General features: G+C 42.8%; 1 protein-coding gene and 1 pseudogene across 2 annotated transcripts in view; both read right to left on the bottom strand.

Moving 5' to 3' along the window:
• Positions 1 to 310: 310 nt before the first annotated feature.
• On the bottom strand, positions 311 to 1269 carry LOC142761095 (SUZ RNA-binding domain-containing pseudogene; annotated as a pseudogene).
• Positions 1270 to 4668: 3399 nt separating this feature from the next.
• The window catches only part of SMIM28 (small integral membrane protein 28), a 32724-nt gene continuing 19553 nt past the window's right edge, over positions 4669 to 17839 (bottom strand). Inside the window, exon 2 of one of the 2 annotated variants that reach the window (XM_075864279.1) lies at positions 4669 to 5183. In XM_075864279.1, coding sequence (XP_075720394.1) covers positions 4794 to 5183 — 390 coding nt within the window. In that variant the 3' untranslated portion in view covers positions 4669 to 4793. The remainder of the gene's footprint in view (positions 5184 to 17839) is intronic. The other variant, XR_012883503.1, reaches the window with a different exon arrangement.

Genomic DNA, 17839 nt, shown 5'->3' with positions numbered 1-17839 from the left:
CAGACTTTATTTTCATATATATGACTTGCATTTCATATTACGTGATTTTGATGTTTTTTATAAGAACATGTCCTGTATTATGTTTGCTGGCTGTCCTTCTTTATTATAAGTATATGAGGGGCATTACATATTATTTATGAACAGGGCTGAAGTATATGGACCCCGTAGAGACAAATAGTCAGGAGCTCCCTTTTTACATCTCCGGTCCTCCAACTTGGACCACACTGTGTACTTTTGGTGGACACCTGGGGTGAATACATAATCTTTTCCCTATATATCTTTTAATATGTAGGCCCCAAAACACATATTTTCTTTAAACTATTAAAAACTCGCTCATGCGCACGACACCTGAAGAGGAGGGGGAATCCTCATGGAGAACGTCTTGTGCAGCGAGAGGAGGCAGACATGCACTCAAAGAAAACTCATGAGACGGGGGAGGGGGGACATGAGACCCGCTTCCCCCTAGAGACGGGACTAACATATCGTTATTGCTGGCGGTAACTTCCATAGAAGAGGCAGTTGCAGGCACCGGGCGCCCCCAGCTCTGCCCGCTCCCTGCCCACCCATCTACTGCACATGCGCACACTTTCCCTTGCGATAAGATCCGGGGCAGCCTGTGGCAATGCGCCAATCACAGTGGTCGGAACTACAGGGGTGGCGGAGGGGGGTCACAGTGCACGGGGTTTAAGGTCACAGTGGGCGGAGCAAAAGGTCATCAAAGTGCAAGTAAATGAGGCGACTCCCTCTGCTCATGTCCATTGGTGTGACAGGCCGGTGAGGCCCATGGCGTCATTCTCCACGTATCTCTATCTGCACTGTTTGAAACCTTGTGAACCGTCCGGACCCAGCGGCTGCCGGATCACGTGATTAGATGGTCGGGTGTCCTCTGATTGGTTGATTCGGGCAGGCCTGTCAATTGCCTTCTCTGGCTCCTCCTCCGGACTCGCACTGCCGAGGATACGTTTCCTGGCTTCTGCGTACTCTGCCTCCCTCTGCGCCAAAGACTTCACAGGCACGGTCGGCCGGCTGCTGGCATGGGGGTTACTTGACAATCCGTTGCTCGTAGGCCTCTTAAGGATCCTGATCTGTGGCGGTGGACCAGCCGGAAGAGAGTCGTCTTGAATAACCACGGGCGTTTTGAGTAGAGACTTTGATTTGCTCTCCCTCTGTGTGATCTGCAGCTTCTTCTCTAACCGTCGATCTATTTCCCCGCTATCGGCCGCTTCTTCCCAGCTCTCCGCGACCTCATCTTCTTCCATCTTCCGCTCAGCCGCATATTTTGTGGGCTATTAGAAAGCAGAAGAAAAATTGAAGCTTGTAGTTTGTTGCATGCTGTCCCCATTTTTACACTACAGTATATTGTCCATATAATAGGATTTGTTAATTTAATATAAGGGAAATTGTGAAAATTCTGTGGAACGGCTACTAGGCAGAAGGTGAGAGTTGACCGGTAGGGGTGGCACTTTTTTGGACTGGACACCTGACAGCAGCGCCAGTCGTACTTCTCTGATGGCAGTCCTCTTTTAGTAGACCTGTTTTATTTTGATGAGATTCTGGGTCCTAATAAATGACTTATATTGTCTTGAATGCAATGGCTTCCATGCAACACATTGGTATCTCATCAACGTACATCTTTTGCACCTCTACATGTTTGTAGACTTTAGGCTGGATTCACACTCAGCGATTCGCTGTGTTTTTGTGCACTTTTAATGCGTTTTTATTGTGTTTTTTAATGCATTTTTTGAGTGCGGCCAGATGTTACATTGAGGCCAGGTTCACACATACAGTTTTTGATGCAGTTTTCAGCTCAATTTTTTTTAGCCGAAGCCAGGAGTGGATACAAAAGGAATAAAATGTATGAAGAAAGGACTGATACAGCTCCTTTTTTATGTCTTGTGTTTACCTTGTGTTTGAATAAAAAAAACGGAGCCACAAACTTTACCAAAAACTGCATCCAAAGGTTGTGGGCGATGCTGGCCTTGAATCGTAAAATATAAATGCACTACACACAACTGCATTTTAGTTTGTGACGTTTTTGAGGAGTTTTTGTGGTCAGTAGCCTTTTTTTTCCAAATGCAACCTGGTCTTGGTATGGTGTTTTTCCCATAGGCTTGTCTATAGGTCTTAAAAAATGGGCGACATTTTTTTTTTTTACAAAATGACATTAAATCAAAAACGCTACAAAAAAACACCACTAAAAATTTTTTAATAATCCTAGCATATTTGGAAGTGTTTTTTTATGCAGAAAAATTCTGTGTGTGAAGGAGGTCTTCAACAGTTAATACAAGAGGACTGCTAGGTTAGTTACATGATCTTCAAGAATACAACATTTGGGTTGACCATTGTAGATTTTATTGGGTTTGATAGTATTATTTACTTTATTTGGTTACAGCTGGATTTATTAGTACAATTGCACAGTTTCAGGTGCAGTCGACAGTTAACTTTGCTACAGATCTTTGATCCAATAAGTATCATCCATACAACTGTTGTGGTTTTGTCCATGAAATCTTCATATTAGTAGAAGAGTGCTGTATGGTGTTGCCATCAATAAAAGTAACAATGTATAAGATGAAGATGCAATATAAAAGCTAACTGAAAAGGCTGAGAGTGCAAGCTATCAAAACACATTGGGGGGAATTTATCAACGTTTCTACGTTTTTTGGCGTAGAAAAGTCGCAAAAGGGCCCAAAAGGTTTTTTGCACCATCTTTTCCAATTTTGTGAAAATGGGCGTGACTTCACAAAAGGGGGTGGGTCAATGGCGGCTCAACATATTTATTATAACTTTCACCAGAAAAATTGCGTAAATTATAGTGGAAATCTACGCCAGCTCGTAGCTGGCGTAGATTCTACTCTGTGGAGCGTAGTAAGGCAGAGGCCTGTGCTGGGACGTGCACCTCAGCCTGCTGATTGAGCAACCTGCCCAATCACCACCCCAGTGGACAATTACATAAAAAATAGAATTGAAAAAAAAACATTAATGCTCACCTCACCGCTCCTCTTCTCCCCTACGGATCCCCTCAGGCTACCTCAGTGTGTAATGACGCCAGGCAATGCAGCACTGACGATATTGAGTGCTACGTCGCATATAAGGCCATGACGCTGCTCAGAACTAGGACCTTGTATGTGCCGCGCTGGAAAGCTAAGGGAGCCTGAGGGGACCCGGAGGGAAGAAAAGAAGTGGAGGGATGAGTTACGTATGTGTTTTTTATTTTATTTTATGGCTGATGGCGGGGAATGGATGGTGCATGGGTGCGTTCAATGCACCATAATTGTAGTGAACCGCCGGCCAAAAGATGCGACACATTTATTAAAAAATATGTTGCATCCTTCTCCAACGTTTCATTCTATTAGAACTGCTTTATGAAATGCAGTCTTAATAAATTCGCCCATTGTTCGTTATACCTAACACTACTAGTTAGCCAATAAAAGGTATCACTTTCACTACAATCCTTCTAATTTCAAAGAAACCTACTATGTAAACCTGGTTTTATACACATTTCACTTGTGATGTTTGTCAATTGAACAGATAAAACAAACTGCTGTGCAGGGTGAACTGCACTGTGCTTACAGCAGCCCCAGTGCCAGACGTTGGTTAAGTAGGCGGTGAAGTGGTGCTGATAAATCGAAAAGTTCTGATGTGAATGTTGATTTATCAAGAAGAAAAAGAAAGTAGAAGTTAGGCAAAGATTCCCTCACAATGTTCTATCATCTGAAATTATTATTATTGGAGCTGCTGGAATGATTATTTAGACACTAAACTGTGGTTGAAGGTGATAATAAAGAGGAACTGTCACTTCTCCTGACACGTCTGTTTTATTAAATAATTCTATTTCCCATGAAATAACAATTTGGAACATATTTTATTGGAAATGTGCCTTGTGCTATTCCTCCTAGAAATGTATCGTCAAAGGGGTGTGTCCCAACACAGTCTCATTCTGTCAGCACTGATTGGACATTGACAGACTGTGTAGGGACACACCCCCAACTGGTAACATGCAGTGTCAATTTGGTCATAAATTTCTGGGAGGAATAACAGAGGAATGGCACAACATAGAGTTCTAAGAAAAGATGCTCCAGAATTGTAACTTCATGGAAAATACAATTATTTATTAAAACAGACAATTCAGGAAAGGTAACAGGTCCTCTGTAAGTGGACTCATATACCGCCTACTTATTTAAATCTTATGGAATATCTTTTAGATGTATGTGAACTGACTGATGACCAGTGAGCTTTAAATGGTTTTCCATGGATAAACAACCCCTTCTTTATTTGTTCTTTTTTTATTAACTAGAGCCAAGAGCTGGATCAATGCTGCAGAAAATCCACAGTTCCCTGCACAGCGGGGGTCCTGGGACGCTGCATTGCAGGGTAAATCAGTACAGACTACTTAAAGAAATGATGTGGCCCCTTCATTCTCGGGTTCGGTGGGGATCCCAGAGATCAGACCCCCACCGATCATAAAGTGATGGAATATCTCCACGATATGCCATAACTTTGTAAGATAGGACTACCCCTTTAATTTCATTGTGCACCAGAGCATTAGAGAATCTATGTATATAGAGTTAGCATTGTTGTCATTGTTGTGACTATTATAACCATTGCAGCCCTAAATTCCTAATTTTGTATGATCTTTATACAATAAAAAAAACATTATACAGTTGCAGTTTATACAATCTATATTGTAAAAAGCCCTTACAGTGGTTGCAGCTACATAATCCATTTGTCCTTGGACTTCAAGGTCCAGCCGAAGTCCACTTGCAAAATCTATAGTACATTCTGAAGTCTTAATATTATTTGCTTGACCTACGTGCTCTTTCTTCATATGGAGGCACTGGATCCTGATAGATACTGATGCAAGAATCACTTGATGCCTTCAGGATGGCCTCTTCATATGGCGGAGGTAAGCATATAGTTAGAAAAGAGGCATCTGGTACCAGTGTACAGTACTGAAAAGGCTCTGTACTCCAGGGTAAAGTGGAGAAGAAGTCCATTTCTCTTTCCTGGTGATTCTCCTGTAAACTTATGGCAAAAATTTGGCCTTGTGGGATCTTACGCCGGCACTTCCGATATAGAAAAAGTACACAAAAACCTATTACTAGCAATGCTGTTGTAGGTAGTATGATGCATAAAAATGGCTGTAGGTCTTCTTTGGTAGAATTTATGTGATTGTGATGCTTGCTCTGGAAAAAAGATAGAAGAGACATATTAAAAAAAGAAAAATTCACCCCAGTTATTGGCATTCAGGGGCACAATAACAGAGTGCTCCGTCAGATGGTTAGTACTGTCCAGGACAGCCATATCATGAAAAATAAGGGGAGGCATGGGGATTTTATACTATATGCCATATGTGTGCAACACAATAGTGCCTTACAATGTCCATATATTCTGCTAGCCTGGCTTTAGAGTACAGTAGTGTGCTGGAACTAGTCGAGAGGGAATATTATCCTTGAGTATTGAGGACCAGGGTGGTATAGACTACAAGGAAACAAAGCACCAAGTGTGTATCTATGTTTTATTGCTAATGTACTATTTATCAATAGTGTTGTGAAAATGATACTTTACAATGCGTTTATGATTTGGCAGAAATGGCGCACATTTGGGGAGATTTAGCAAAACAAATGAAAGGGAAAAGTGGAGCAATTGCCCACAGCAACCAAGTAGATTACAGCTCTCATGTCTGGTGCAAGTACATAGTAAATTTGGCACTACACAGGGAGCATATGGCTCATTTAATGCAACAGTTTAAGTATTATGCAATGGCCACAACAGTTTTAGCAAAGAGAACCTTTCACCTCCCCATACATGTGCAGCTGAGCGCAGCATGTAATAGGGAGGGCTGCACAAACCCTGGGGCACTTCACATTTTTTTTCTACCTACCTCCGTTATTTAGATATCGGTGCCGTTATATATTTGGCGCACGATATTTACATTTCCTCCTGAACAGTCTTACTATCGATGTGATACTGTCCAATCAGATATGGACAGTGCCACAGCAAGAGCGAGGAGAGAGAGTGTGCGATTGCAGTCTTTTCATCTGAACTGGCAAGGGGGTGTGTCTCTGCTACGGACGTGTAAGAACTGGGGAGCGCTTACACTGTCCGTAGCAGAGACACGCACCCTTGCCAGTTCGGCAGACAATACAAGACTGATCTCTCGCAACAGCTGAAGAGATGAGAGTGCGCTCTCTTCTCCACAGCTCTTATACTGTCCGTAGCAGTGACACGCCCCCTTGCCGATTCGGAATTCAATACAAGACTGATCTCTTGCAAGAGCTGAAGAGATGACAGTGCGCTCTCCTCTCCACAGCTCTTATACTGTCCGTAGCAGTGACATGCCCCCTTGCCAGTTCGGCTGAAGACTAATCTTGAAAGCTGAAGAGTGAGAGTGAGATCTCCTCGCTCTTGCTGTAGTAACACGACCCCTTGCCAGTACACGCCCCGTTGACTGTTCCAGGGGTTATTTAAATATTGGGCGCCAAATATAACGGTACCAATATCTTAATAAGGGAGGGAGGTAGAAAAAAAATGTAAAGTGCCCCAGGGTTTGTTCAGCCCTCCCCATTACATGCTGCACTCAACTGCACATGTATGGGGAGGTGAAAGGTTCTCTTTAAAATGGCACAAATGGTTCATACCTTTGACACATCTCTTGTACCACTTTTGTTGCATATTCCACCCCTTTTCTGGCATATTTCTACATGCCCCAGGCCAAAGACATAACAAAATTTGGAATGGTGGCCCACTAAACCATTACCCCTTTCAGCAGTGAGTTCAGGACATGTGATTCATTTAGTCTCCATAGCATTCACAGATGAGAAAAGGCCCCATAACAAAGCTACCACTGGGCCCACAATATGGTGCCGGTGTTTGACCCTTGGGCCAGGACCCTGTTTGCTGAAAAAAAATAATGTTTTATTCTGGTCCTCCATAGTCTCTTGCCAACTAATAACAAAAGCAAAAAGACCAACCAGGACTGGGACCCTACTCTTCAAGGGCCCTATAGCAGCAGAGTAGGCTTGCTCTATGGCATATACTCTCTTGTCTCCACTCTGACACGTGTATTTTCCTCCTTTCCTTCAGATCCTTTAAGATGAGCAGATATTCTGCCTGTTAAATGATCGCTGATCGACAATACAATGTTGATCGGTGCTCATTAGCTCCATTCAAACAGAGAAATTATCGCAAGTATGGGGATGAACGATTATTAACACGATCGTTCGTCCCGATGCATTTGTCATCTTATCGGCAGCACATCCCATGTTTAAACAAGGCGATATGTTGCCAACAAGGGACCATTTTTCAGGCCGCATAAAAGATGCGATCATTTGATCCTTCATTGGCTAATGACTGCCCTATTTACACAGGACAATGATTGGGAATAACTCTTCGTATGAATGTTGGTTTGCCCAATCATTTAGCCTGTGTAAAAGGGCCTTAAGTTTCCCCATGATCTGCATTAAATTCTCGCTGTCCTTTACACTCTCCACTTATGAGCGATGGCTCTTAATGAAAGGATGAAGAAGGTAGGGGTAGTGAAAATGAAGATCATGAGGAGACTAAATGTAATGATAGGGGTAGGGAAACAGACAAGTGAGCCCTAATCTACCCGCCACTCAGTCCCTGCCTACTAAGGGAAATGGGGCAGTTGCCCACGGCAACACCGTGAGCAACAAGAGTAGTGAACAAGCCGGGTCAAACCAGGAGTGTACGAGGTACCAAACGCAGAGCAGGAGAGTAGTGAACAAGTCGAGTCAAACCAGGAGTGTACGAGGTACCAAACGCAGAGCAGGAGAGTAGTCAGTAAGCCAGGGTCAATATGAAGCAGGGACAAATAGTACAAGAAGCTGCAGCAGGGCCAGGAAACCAAACGAGAAGAATCACAAGTAAGCAGAAACAGGAAAGGCAGGTATAAATAGGCAGAGGGCGGGAGCTAGCTCCGCCTGGCCAGGCTGCAATAGGCTCTCCCACTCCTAAGCCTGCCATCCTGAGTGGTGGAAGAAGGAGTCAGTCTCACAGACATAGAAGCAGGTGCAGACTGATTACCTATGGGCGTTGATACAGAAGCTGTGCCTGGCAAATCCTCGCCTTAATAACCGGGTCAGTAACTCGTCAGGGGTCTCCCCCTTTTTCTGTAATTTTGGGTTTAATCCACGGTTCTCCTCCGTTTCACCTGGTAGTTCCAACAATCCCGAGGTAGAGGTCGTTTATCGGGAACTGTGCACAGTCTGGGCCCAGGTTCAGAAGAACCTAGAGGCGTCCCAGAGCATACAAAAAACTCAGGCAGATAGAAGACGTTCTGGTAACCCCTTGTTTATGGTCGGGGATCTGTTGTGGCTATCGTCAAAAAATTTGCGCCTTAAGGTCCCATCCAAGAAGTTTTCTCCCCGGTTTATAGGGCCGTACAAGGTCATTGAAGTCCTCAATCCTGTTTCCTTCCGACTGGAGTTGCCCCCATCTTTTCGAGTACACGACGTGTTTCATGCCTCCCTCCTTAAACGCTGCTCCCCGTCCTTGGCTCCCTCGAGGAAACTTCCGGTCCCTGTTCTCACCCCTGAGGTGGTAGAATTCGAGGTGGCCAAGATTGTGGACAGCAGGATGGTCCAAGGCTCCCTCCAGTATCTGGTCCATTGGAGAGGATACGGGCCTGAGGAGAGGACGTGGGTACCCGCCCGGGATGTTCACGCTGGGATATTTGTCAGGAGGTTCCACCTTCATTTCCCCAATAAACCAGGTCCACTTAGAAAGGGTCCGGTGGCCCCTCATAAAATGGGGGGTACTGTAATAATTTGCGAACCCCAGGAAGCACTGTAACGCCTTCAGGGAGGCAGGTTGGACCCATTCCGACACAGCCTGGACCTTGGCGGGGCCCATGCGGAATTCATGAGGAGTGAGGATTTGACCCAAAAATGGTATCTCCTGCACCCCAAACACACATTTTTCGGTCTTAGCAAACAGTTTGTTTTCCCGAAGGACCTGGAGCACCTTCCTGACATGCTCAACGTGGGAGGACCAGTCCTTGGAAAACACGAGTATGTCATCAAGGTACACTACAAGAAATACCCCCAGGTAGTCTCTTAAAATCTCATTTATGAAATTCTGGAAGACCGCGGGAGCATTACACAACCCAAAGGGCATGACGAGGTATTCGAAATGACCTTCGGGCGTGTTAAACGCAGTCTTCCACTCATCCCCCTCTTTGATGCGGATAAGGTTATAAGCCCCCCATAGATCAAACTTAGAGAACCATTGGGCCCCCTGAACCTGATTAAAGAGATCAGGAATCAAAGGAAGGGGATACTGGTTCCTCACAGTGACCTTATTCAGGTTTCGGTAGTCAATGCATGGCCTAAGACCACCATCCTTCTTCCCTACGAAGAAGAAGCCAGCGCCTACCAGAGAAGTAGAGGGGCAAATGTAACCCTTGGCCAGGCATTCCTGGATATACTCTCTCATGGCTTCACGTTCGGGACGGGAGATTAAATATCCTACCCTTAGGGAGCTTAGCAGTGAACAAGCCGGGTCAAACCAGGAGTGTACGAGGTACCAAACACAGAGCAGGAGAGTAGTGAACAAGTCGAGTCAAACCAGGAGTGTACGAGGTACCAAACGCAGAGCAGGAGAGTAGTCAGTAAGCCTGGGTCAATATGAAGCAGGGACAAATAGTACAAGAAGCTGCAGCAGGGCCAGGAAACCAAACGAGAAGAATCACAAGCAAGGAGGAACAGGAAAGGCAGGTATAAATAGACAGAGGGCGGGAGCTAGCTCTGTCTGGCCAGGCTGCGATAGGCTCTCCCACTCCTGAGTCTGCCATCCTGAGTGGTGGAAGAAGGAGTCAGTCTCACAGACATAGAAGCAGGTGCAGACTGATTACCTATGGGCGTTGATACAGAAGCTGTGCCTGGCAGATCCTTTACACTAAAGCTGGTATTACACGGCCCGCCATGGGCCGCGTAAATGAGCGCCGATCATATAGACAGCTCGTTGATCGGCGCTCGTTTGCTCCTTTCACAAGGAGATAGTATGGGGACGAGCACTTGTTACTCCGACTATTATACATTTGTATCATGTCGGCAGCATGTCTCCCTGATTACACAGGGAGATGTCCTGCCGACAACGATAATAGTTTCAGTATTTAAAACGAGACGATAAGCAGATGAATGAGCGTTTACTTGTTCATCGACTGATCGTTGCCCTGTTTACACAGGACAGTTAACGGGAAGAAGCGTTCTGTGAATGCTCGTTTGCCTGATAATTGCCCAGTGTAAAAGGGCCTTTAGGAAAGGAGGAAAAGACACGTCCCAGATGTATGCAGAGTGATGCAGTTCTAATCCACTCGACCTGGAGATGCCCTAAACTACACAGGTATTGGGAGGGAATCCTGGTAACAATAAGTAAAATCTCAAAAACTGAAATTCCATCTAAGCCGGTACTCTGCCTATAGGGAGATAGAAATATTATTAAAGGAACAACCAATTTCAAACTAATATTGCAGTTGTTGTCCTGGCTAGATTGCTGAATAAATATATAAATGGAAATAAACCTTAAAAAAAAAAACCTCCAAAGATAAGAAAGTGGAAACAACAGGTCTGTTGAGCCTTGCTCATTGAAAAAAGTTATTATATAAAGACAAGCGGTAAACAGAAATGCATTTGGGTGAACAACAAAAATCTACACTTGGGATTTGATGTAAATGTATTTTTTTCCCTCTCTCTCTTTTGTTAGGATGGGGTATGTTTATATAAGCATATAAAATTAAGGTACTAATCACATCTGCGTTGGAGGATCTGTTAGGGGCCTCCATCGCAGATTCGGCAGAGATTACCGGAAACAATAGCGCAGCTTGCTGCGCTATTGTTTACGGTACAACCATGGACACCCTGTTGGAAAGCCGACGGAACCCTTTAACCCCTTAACGCACCATGACGTAACTGTACGTCAAGGTGAGCAGTAAGTTCGCGCACCTTGACGTACAGTTACGTCAGTGCTTTGACAGTTAACCGCCGCGCGGCGCTACACCGCAGCGGCGGTTAACTGTGCAGGGTGTCAGCCCTCCTCTCCCCGTTGCCGATCAGCGGCCTGTCGCCGCTGATATCGGCAGTTAACTCCTTGATTGCGGCGCTCGATTTTGAACGCCACAATTAAGGTCTTTAGCGCCGATCGGCAGCCCCCATAGTTTCCAAAATGGGGTCACTTTTGGGGGGTTTCCACTGTTTTGGCAGCACAAGACTTCCTCAAACCTGACATGGTACCTAAAATATATTCTAAAAAGAGGAGGCCCAAAATCCACTAGGCGCTCCTTTGCTTCTGAGGCCTGTGTTTCAGTCCATTAGCATACTAGGGCCACATGTGGGATATTTCTAAAAACTGCAGAATCTGGGCAATAAATATTGAGTTGCATTTCTTGGGTAAAACCTTCTGCGGTACATAAAAAATGTATTAGAAATGAATTTTTGAAGAAAAAAATGAAATTTGTAAATTTCACCTCTACTTTGCTTTAATTCCTGTGAAACGCCTAAAGGGCTAAAACACTTTCTGAATGCTGTTTTGAATACTTTGATGGGTGCAGTTTTCAAAATGGGGTGACTTCTGGGGACTTTCTAATATATAAGGCCCTCAAAGCCACTTCAGAACTGAACTGGTCCCTGAAAAAATAGCCTTTTGAAATTTTCTTAAAAATATGAGAAATTGCTGCTAAAGTTCTAAGCCTCGTAACGTCCCAGAAAAATAAAAGAATGTTCAAAAAACGACGCAAACATAAAGTAGACATATGGGAAATGTGAACTAGTAAGTATTTTGTGTGGTATTACTATCTGTTTTACAAGTAAATACATTAAAATTTAGAAAAATGCTAATTTTTGCTAATTTTCTCTAAATCTTGGCGTTTCTTACAAATAAATATTGAATTTAACGACTAAATTTTTTCAGTATCATAAAGTACAACATGTCACGAGAAAACAATCCCAGAATCGCTTGGATAGGTAAAAGCATTCTGGAGTTATTACCACATAAAGTGACACATGTCAGATTTGCAAAAATGGGGCTGGTCCTGAAGGCCAAAACAGGCTTAGACACTAAGGGGTTAAAGTCAATGGGCACCATCAGCCGCCAGTGGTGTCTGTTGCGCAACCCTACTGTCGCTTCCAGCTTTCCCATGTTCTGCTCCTCTGACCAAGCAGAACAACAGAAAGCTGCGATGCAGGTGTGAATATAGCCTTAGTATGTATTTATGGACTAATGTCTCTGAGTTGAAAAAGGTCCAGCTCCTGGATCCCACCCCATTTCTTGCTATCCTGATAGTCATGCTCATGCCTCTGGCATATCATTAGCTGCATAATAGAGGGGCTATAAGTGTTTGTTTTTTTAGAGGTGCAGTGACCTATATTGCTAGTTCCACAATAATGTAATCCTGCTAGGTGAAGCTTCTTTTTATTGTTAGGCATACAGATCCTGTACAGTGTAATATTATCATATATGGTGGCATGCGTTGTTTGTGGTTAAGTGGAGAGACTCCTGTGGCTGAGTGGGTACACTTCTTTAATACATTAAATATGCTTCATAACAAGTGGTTATGATTTGATGTACTTTTTCCATAAAAAAAACCAAAATAAACCGAGAGATAAATGTTTTTGAAAACGGATACATTAGTGTTATTAAATTTAGTGGATGGCACGTTGTCTTCAAAATATACAATGCTACAAGCCAATCCATACTGACATTTTCAACTCATGTTATAGTGTGTATTAGGGGGTTGTCCTGTCTTGAGAAATGAATTGCCTATCCTCAGGATAGGCCATCAATATCTGATTGGTCGAGGTCTGACTCCCTGCTCCCCCCACCGTTAAGCTGTATTAAAGGGGCCGCAGTGCTTGTACGAGTGTTGCTTCCCCTTCATTTCCTTCGTTGCACACACTTTGACACACTTGTAGCGGCGGTTCACAGTATTACAACCTTCTAACAGCTGAAGTGAATGGGAGAAGGCTGTAATACAGTGAACCTCCGCTACAAGTGTATCAGCAATTCACAGTGTGAGCGGTAAAGGAAATGAAGGGGAAGCAGCGCTCATACGAGCGCTGCGGCCCCTTTAAAATAGCTGATCGACCATTCAGATATCGATGGCCTATCCCAGAGGTCTCAAACACGCGGCCCCTAAAGCTGTTAGCTGCAATGGACAATGGACAGTGACGTCAGGGCCTCCTCCAGGAGAGGAGTCCCCGGCCAAAGTGCCAGCAACACTTTGGTTGGGGATTCCACTCCTAGAGGGAGCCCCAATGGACCTATCTATAGGGGGATATGTGGGGCACTATCTACAAAGGGGTGTGTATGGCACTAACTACAAAGGGTATGTGTGCCATTATCTACAGAGAGCATTGGAGAATTTTCCACAGAGGGCACTGTGGCATTATCTACAGGGGGTGTGGCATTAGCTACGGAGGGCACTGGCATTATCTGCAGACGGCACTGTGGCATTATCTACAGAGGGCACTGGGGAATTATCTGGGGGGGTTAAAGTATTTACAGAGGGCACTGTGGCACTATCTAAAAAGGGGCTGCCTAATCTTGACATTCTTGTGGCTGCCAAACGCTGCCAACTGACCAGCCAGACTGCATTTAGCGTTACTAAACCTAGCGCTATTATTATAGTAATATAGTATTGTTATAGTAATGTAGTATTGTTATAGTAATGTAGTATTATTATAGTAATGTAGTAGTGTAATAGTAATGTAGTATTATTATAGTAATGTAGTATTATAGTAGTATGGTATTGTTATAGTAATGTAGTATTATTATAGTAATGTAGAAGGGTTATAGTAATGTAGTAGTGTTATAGTAATGTAGTATTCTTATAGTAATGTAATATTATAGTAATGTAGTAGTGTTATAGAAATGTAGTATTATTATAGAAATGTAGTATTGTTACAGTAATGTAGTAGAGTTATAGTAATGTAGTATTATAGTAATGTATTATGATTATAGCAATGTATTATTGTTATAGTAATGTAGTATTATTGTAGTAATGTAGTATTATAATAATGTAGTATTATTAAAGTAATGTATTGTTACAGTAATGTAGTAGTGTTATAGTAATGTGGTATTATAGTAATGTAGTATTATAGTAATGTAGTATGGTTATAGTAATGTGGTATTATAGTAATGTAGTATTATTATAGTAATGTAATGTAGTATTATTATTTATTATTATTATTATAGTAATGTAGTATGGTTATAGTAATGTAGTATTAGAGTAATGTAGTATTATTATAGTAATATAGTATTGTTACAGTAATGTAGTATTATTATAGTAATGTAATATTGTTATAGTAATATAGTATTATTATAGTAATGTAGTCTTGTTATAGTAGTTCAAATAGATAATTCATTAACAATAATTTTGTATTTTATTAAATTTGAAAGTAATGCGACCCATCAACTTCACATTTTTTCTATGTGCGGCCCATTTACCCAGGCTAGTTTGAGACCCCTGGCCTATGTAGAGGATAAGCCATCAATTTCTTAGGACTGCATAACCTCTTTAACCGTTGAACTAACATATGAAACCTCCAGTCGATTATTTTGGTTAAGAGTCTATGCCTATGAGTCACAATCTAACTGTAACCCTATCTCTAACCTACAGTATTTTTCGGACTATAAGACGCACCTGACTATAAGACGCACCCAGGTTTTAGACAACAGAAAATAGGAAAAAAATCTGATTTTACTTCTTTTACAAAGAAAAAACTATTGGTTAAAAAACATAATTTGTTCAGTTTCACCACATTCTGACAGCCATAACTTATATTTTTCCATCGTTTGAGCGGTGTGAGGGTTTATTTTTTGCGGGACGAGCTGTAGTTTTTATTAGCACCATTTCTTTGGTACATACAATTTTTTTATCACTTTTTATTTCAGACTTTTTAGTGCTATGGTGACCAAAAGACAACGATACTGGGGTTTTAAATAATTTTTTTTTACTGTGTGAGTCAAATAATGCTATATTGTAATAGTTTCGGACTTTCACGGACGCAGCAATACCAATTTTTTATAATTTTTACATGCTTGGGGAAAAATGTTTTTTTTTTTAACTTTTAAAAAATGTTTACACTCCTGAAAATTTATCTAACTTTTATTTATTTTTTTACACATTTTATTAGTTCCCCTAGGGGACTTGAACCAGCAATCATTAGATCGCTGGTACAATACACTGCAATACATGAGTTACGGAAACTGCGTAAATTGCTGAGCTACGCTGTTTCCGTAACTACTATTCAGTCCTATGGGAGTTACGGAAACTGCGTAGCTCAGCGAGTTACTCTGATTCCGCAACTCGACCATGTAACCCGGAAGTGGCGGGAAAACAGCGGTGCCAGGTAAGATAGAACAGGGCTTAGGGGGCCCCGTTCCAGAGATAGATGCGGGTCACAGAGGTGGGACCCGCATCTATCAGACATTTATGACATATCCTGTGGTTATGTCATAAATGTCCTTCAAGGGAAAACCACTATAAATAACTAGTTAAACGCCCAGGAACAGTGCCATCGCTGTTCCTGGCCTTTAGGGCAACATGTCAGAAGCTGACACCTGCAGTGTATGGAGCATCGACTCCCCGCTCCATGATGTGCCGGCACATCACGGGTCGGGAACGGGTTAAGTAAGAAGCGGTCAGGGGGCCCTGCCGGGTCCCTTGACTTCCGACTATAAGACGCAGGGACTTTTTAGCAAGATTTATTCTTGCTAAAAACTGCATCTTATAGTCCGAAAAATACGGTAAATATTCGTATGCATGGAATTTGAATTACAGTACCTTTATATGTTTGTATGGCATAAGAAACGTGAAAGCCTGTAATATGTGTGATTTTTAACGCAGGTTTGTCACCTTCTTGTGCTGCCCTTCTGAGGGCAGCATAAAGTAGTGAAGAAACGTTGATTTCAGTGGTCTTTCACTTATTTGTTGCAGTAGTTTAGGAGAACTTACACCTTATAGTTGTAGTGCTGGGCAAGCGCTGCAGGCAATGAGTCCAATGATATGCATGATGTTCACACAAAGCCCCGCCCAGCCACCGCTGATTGACACATGCACAGGAATAGGGAGGCAGAGGGAACGTAAAAATCATGCATATCATTGAACTTATTTCCTGCAGTGCTGATCCTGCACCACAACTATAATATGTAAGTTACATAGTTACATAGTTAGTACGGTCAAAAAACAAAACATATGTCCATAAAGTTCAACCAGGGGATGGGAGAAAGGGAAGGGATGAAACAAGAATTCTACACATTGACATAGGAGCTGATATTTTTTCCTTCTAGGAAATGATCTAAGCCTTTTTTAAATCCATCTACTGTCCCTGCTGTGACGGCTCCTGCGGTAGACTATTCCATAGATTCACCGTTCTCACAATAAAGAAGGCTTGTCGCCTCTACAGATTGAAACATTTTTTATTTGGATGGAAGGAGTGCCCCCGTATCTTTTGAGGGGGTTTTACATGAAACAGGATTTCACCATATTTTTTGTATGTGCCATTAATATATTTATATAAGTTAATCATGTCCCCCCTAAGTCGTCTCTTTTCAATGCTAAATAGGTTTAATTATTTTAATCTTTCCTCATAACTTAAATTCTACATGCCCCTAATTAGCTTTGTTGCTCTTCTTTGTATTTTTTTCTAACTCCAGGTCATCCTTTCTATAAACTGGAGCCCAGAACTGAACTGCATATTCTAGATGAGGCCGCACTAATTCTTTGTAAAGTGGTAATATTATATCCCTGTCCCACGAGTACATGCCTCTTTTAATACACGACAATATCTTGCTGATTGACATTGCATGCTGTTATTTAGTCTATGATCTGCAAGTACACCCTTCTCAACAAGTGACTCCCCAAGTATAGCTCCCTCTAGGACATATGTTGCATGCAGATTGTTGGTACCCAGATGCAGGGGCGTAACTAGGAAAGACTGGGTCCCATAGAAAACTCTTGACTGGGCCCCCCCAGGGTGCCACAAGCAGCCCCCCTTATAAATAGTGCCCCCCATAGAATGTGCCATACAGCCCCCCTGTAGACAGTGTCACACCCCATTTGTAGATAGCGCCCCCACCTCCCCCTTGTAGATAGTGCCATACAGTCCCCTGTAGCTATTGACATAAAGCCCCCACTGTATATAGCACTATACAGCTCCCACTGTATATAGTGCTACACAGCCCCCCTCCCTTGTATATAGTGCCACATAGCCCCGCCTTAGTAGATATAGTGCCACACACAGACCCCTGTAGATTGCGCCACACTCAGCCCCCTGTAGATAGAGCCACAGCCCTCCCCCTTGTAAATAGTGCCATATAGTTCCCCCATGTGTATAGTGCCACACAGCCCCCCCTTTGTGTATAGTGCCACACAGCTCCCCCTTGTGTATAGTGGCACAAGGCAGTGGCGCAAGTTGTATCAGCCAGGGAGATGTCACTCAAACATGGAAAGGTGGGTTTGGAGGCAGGACTATGTGACTCTTCAGGATAGCGGCACCGCCCCATGACCCTCTAATGAGTAATTAGCATATAGTGTGCGCCATTTTAAAAGTGAAAAAAAACATACAAGGGAATGTTTGGAAATATTGTCAGGTCATGCATGGTGGCGGTTCAAGGGGTGAAAACTACCTGACAGATTCCCATTAAATATACAATGAATTGAGAACAATTCCATCTGCCCTGCAATTTTGTTATTATAAATAGATCCTATATAATTACAGATCCAGAACCAAGCTCTGACATATATACAGTACCACAATTAAACTCAGTACATAAATACAGCCCTAGAACCAAGCACTGACATACATACAGCAGGAGAACC

This window comes from Rhinoderma darwinii, chromosome 4 (assembly GCF_050947455.1).
Source record: "Rhinoderma darwinii isolate aRhiDar2 chromosome 4, aRhiDar2.hap1, whole genome shotgun sequence".
Classification (NCBI taxonomy): Eukaryota; Metazoa; Chordata; class Amphibia; order Anura; family Rhinodermatidae; genus Rhinoderma; species Rhinoderma darwinii.
Note: the sequence above shows the minus strand (reverse complement) of the source record. Positions and strands in the feature narration are given on the sequence as shown.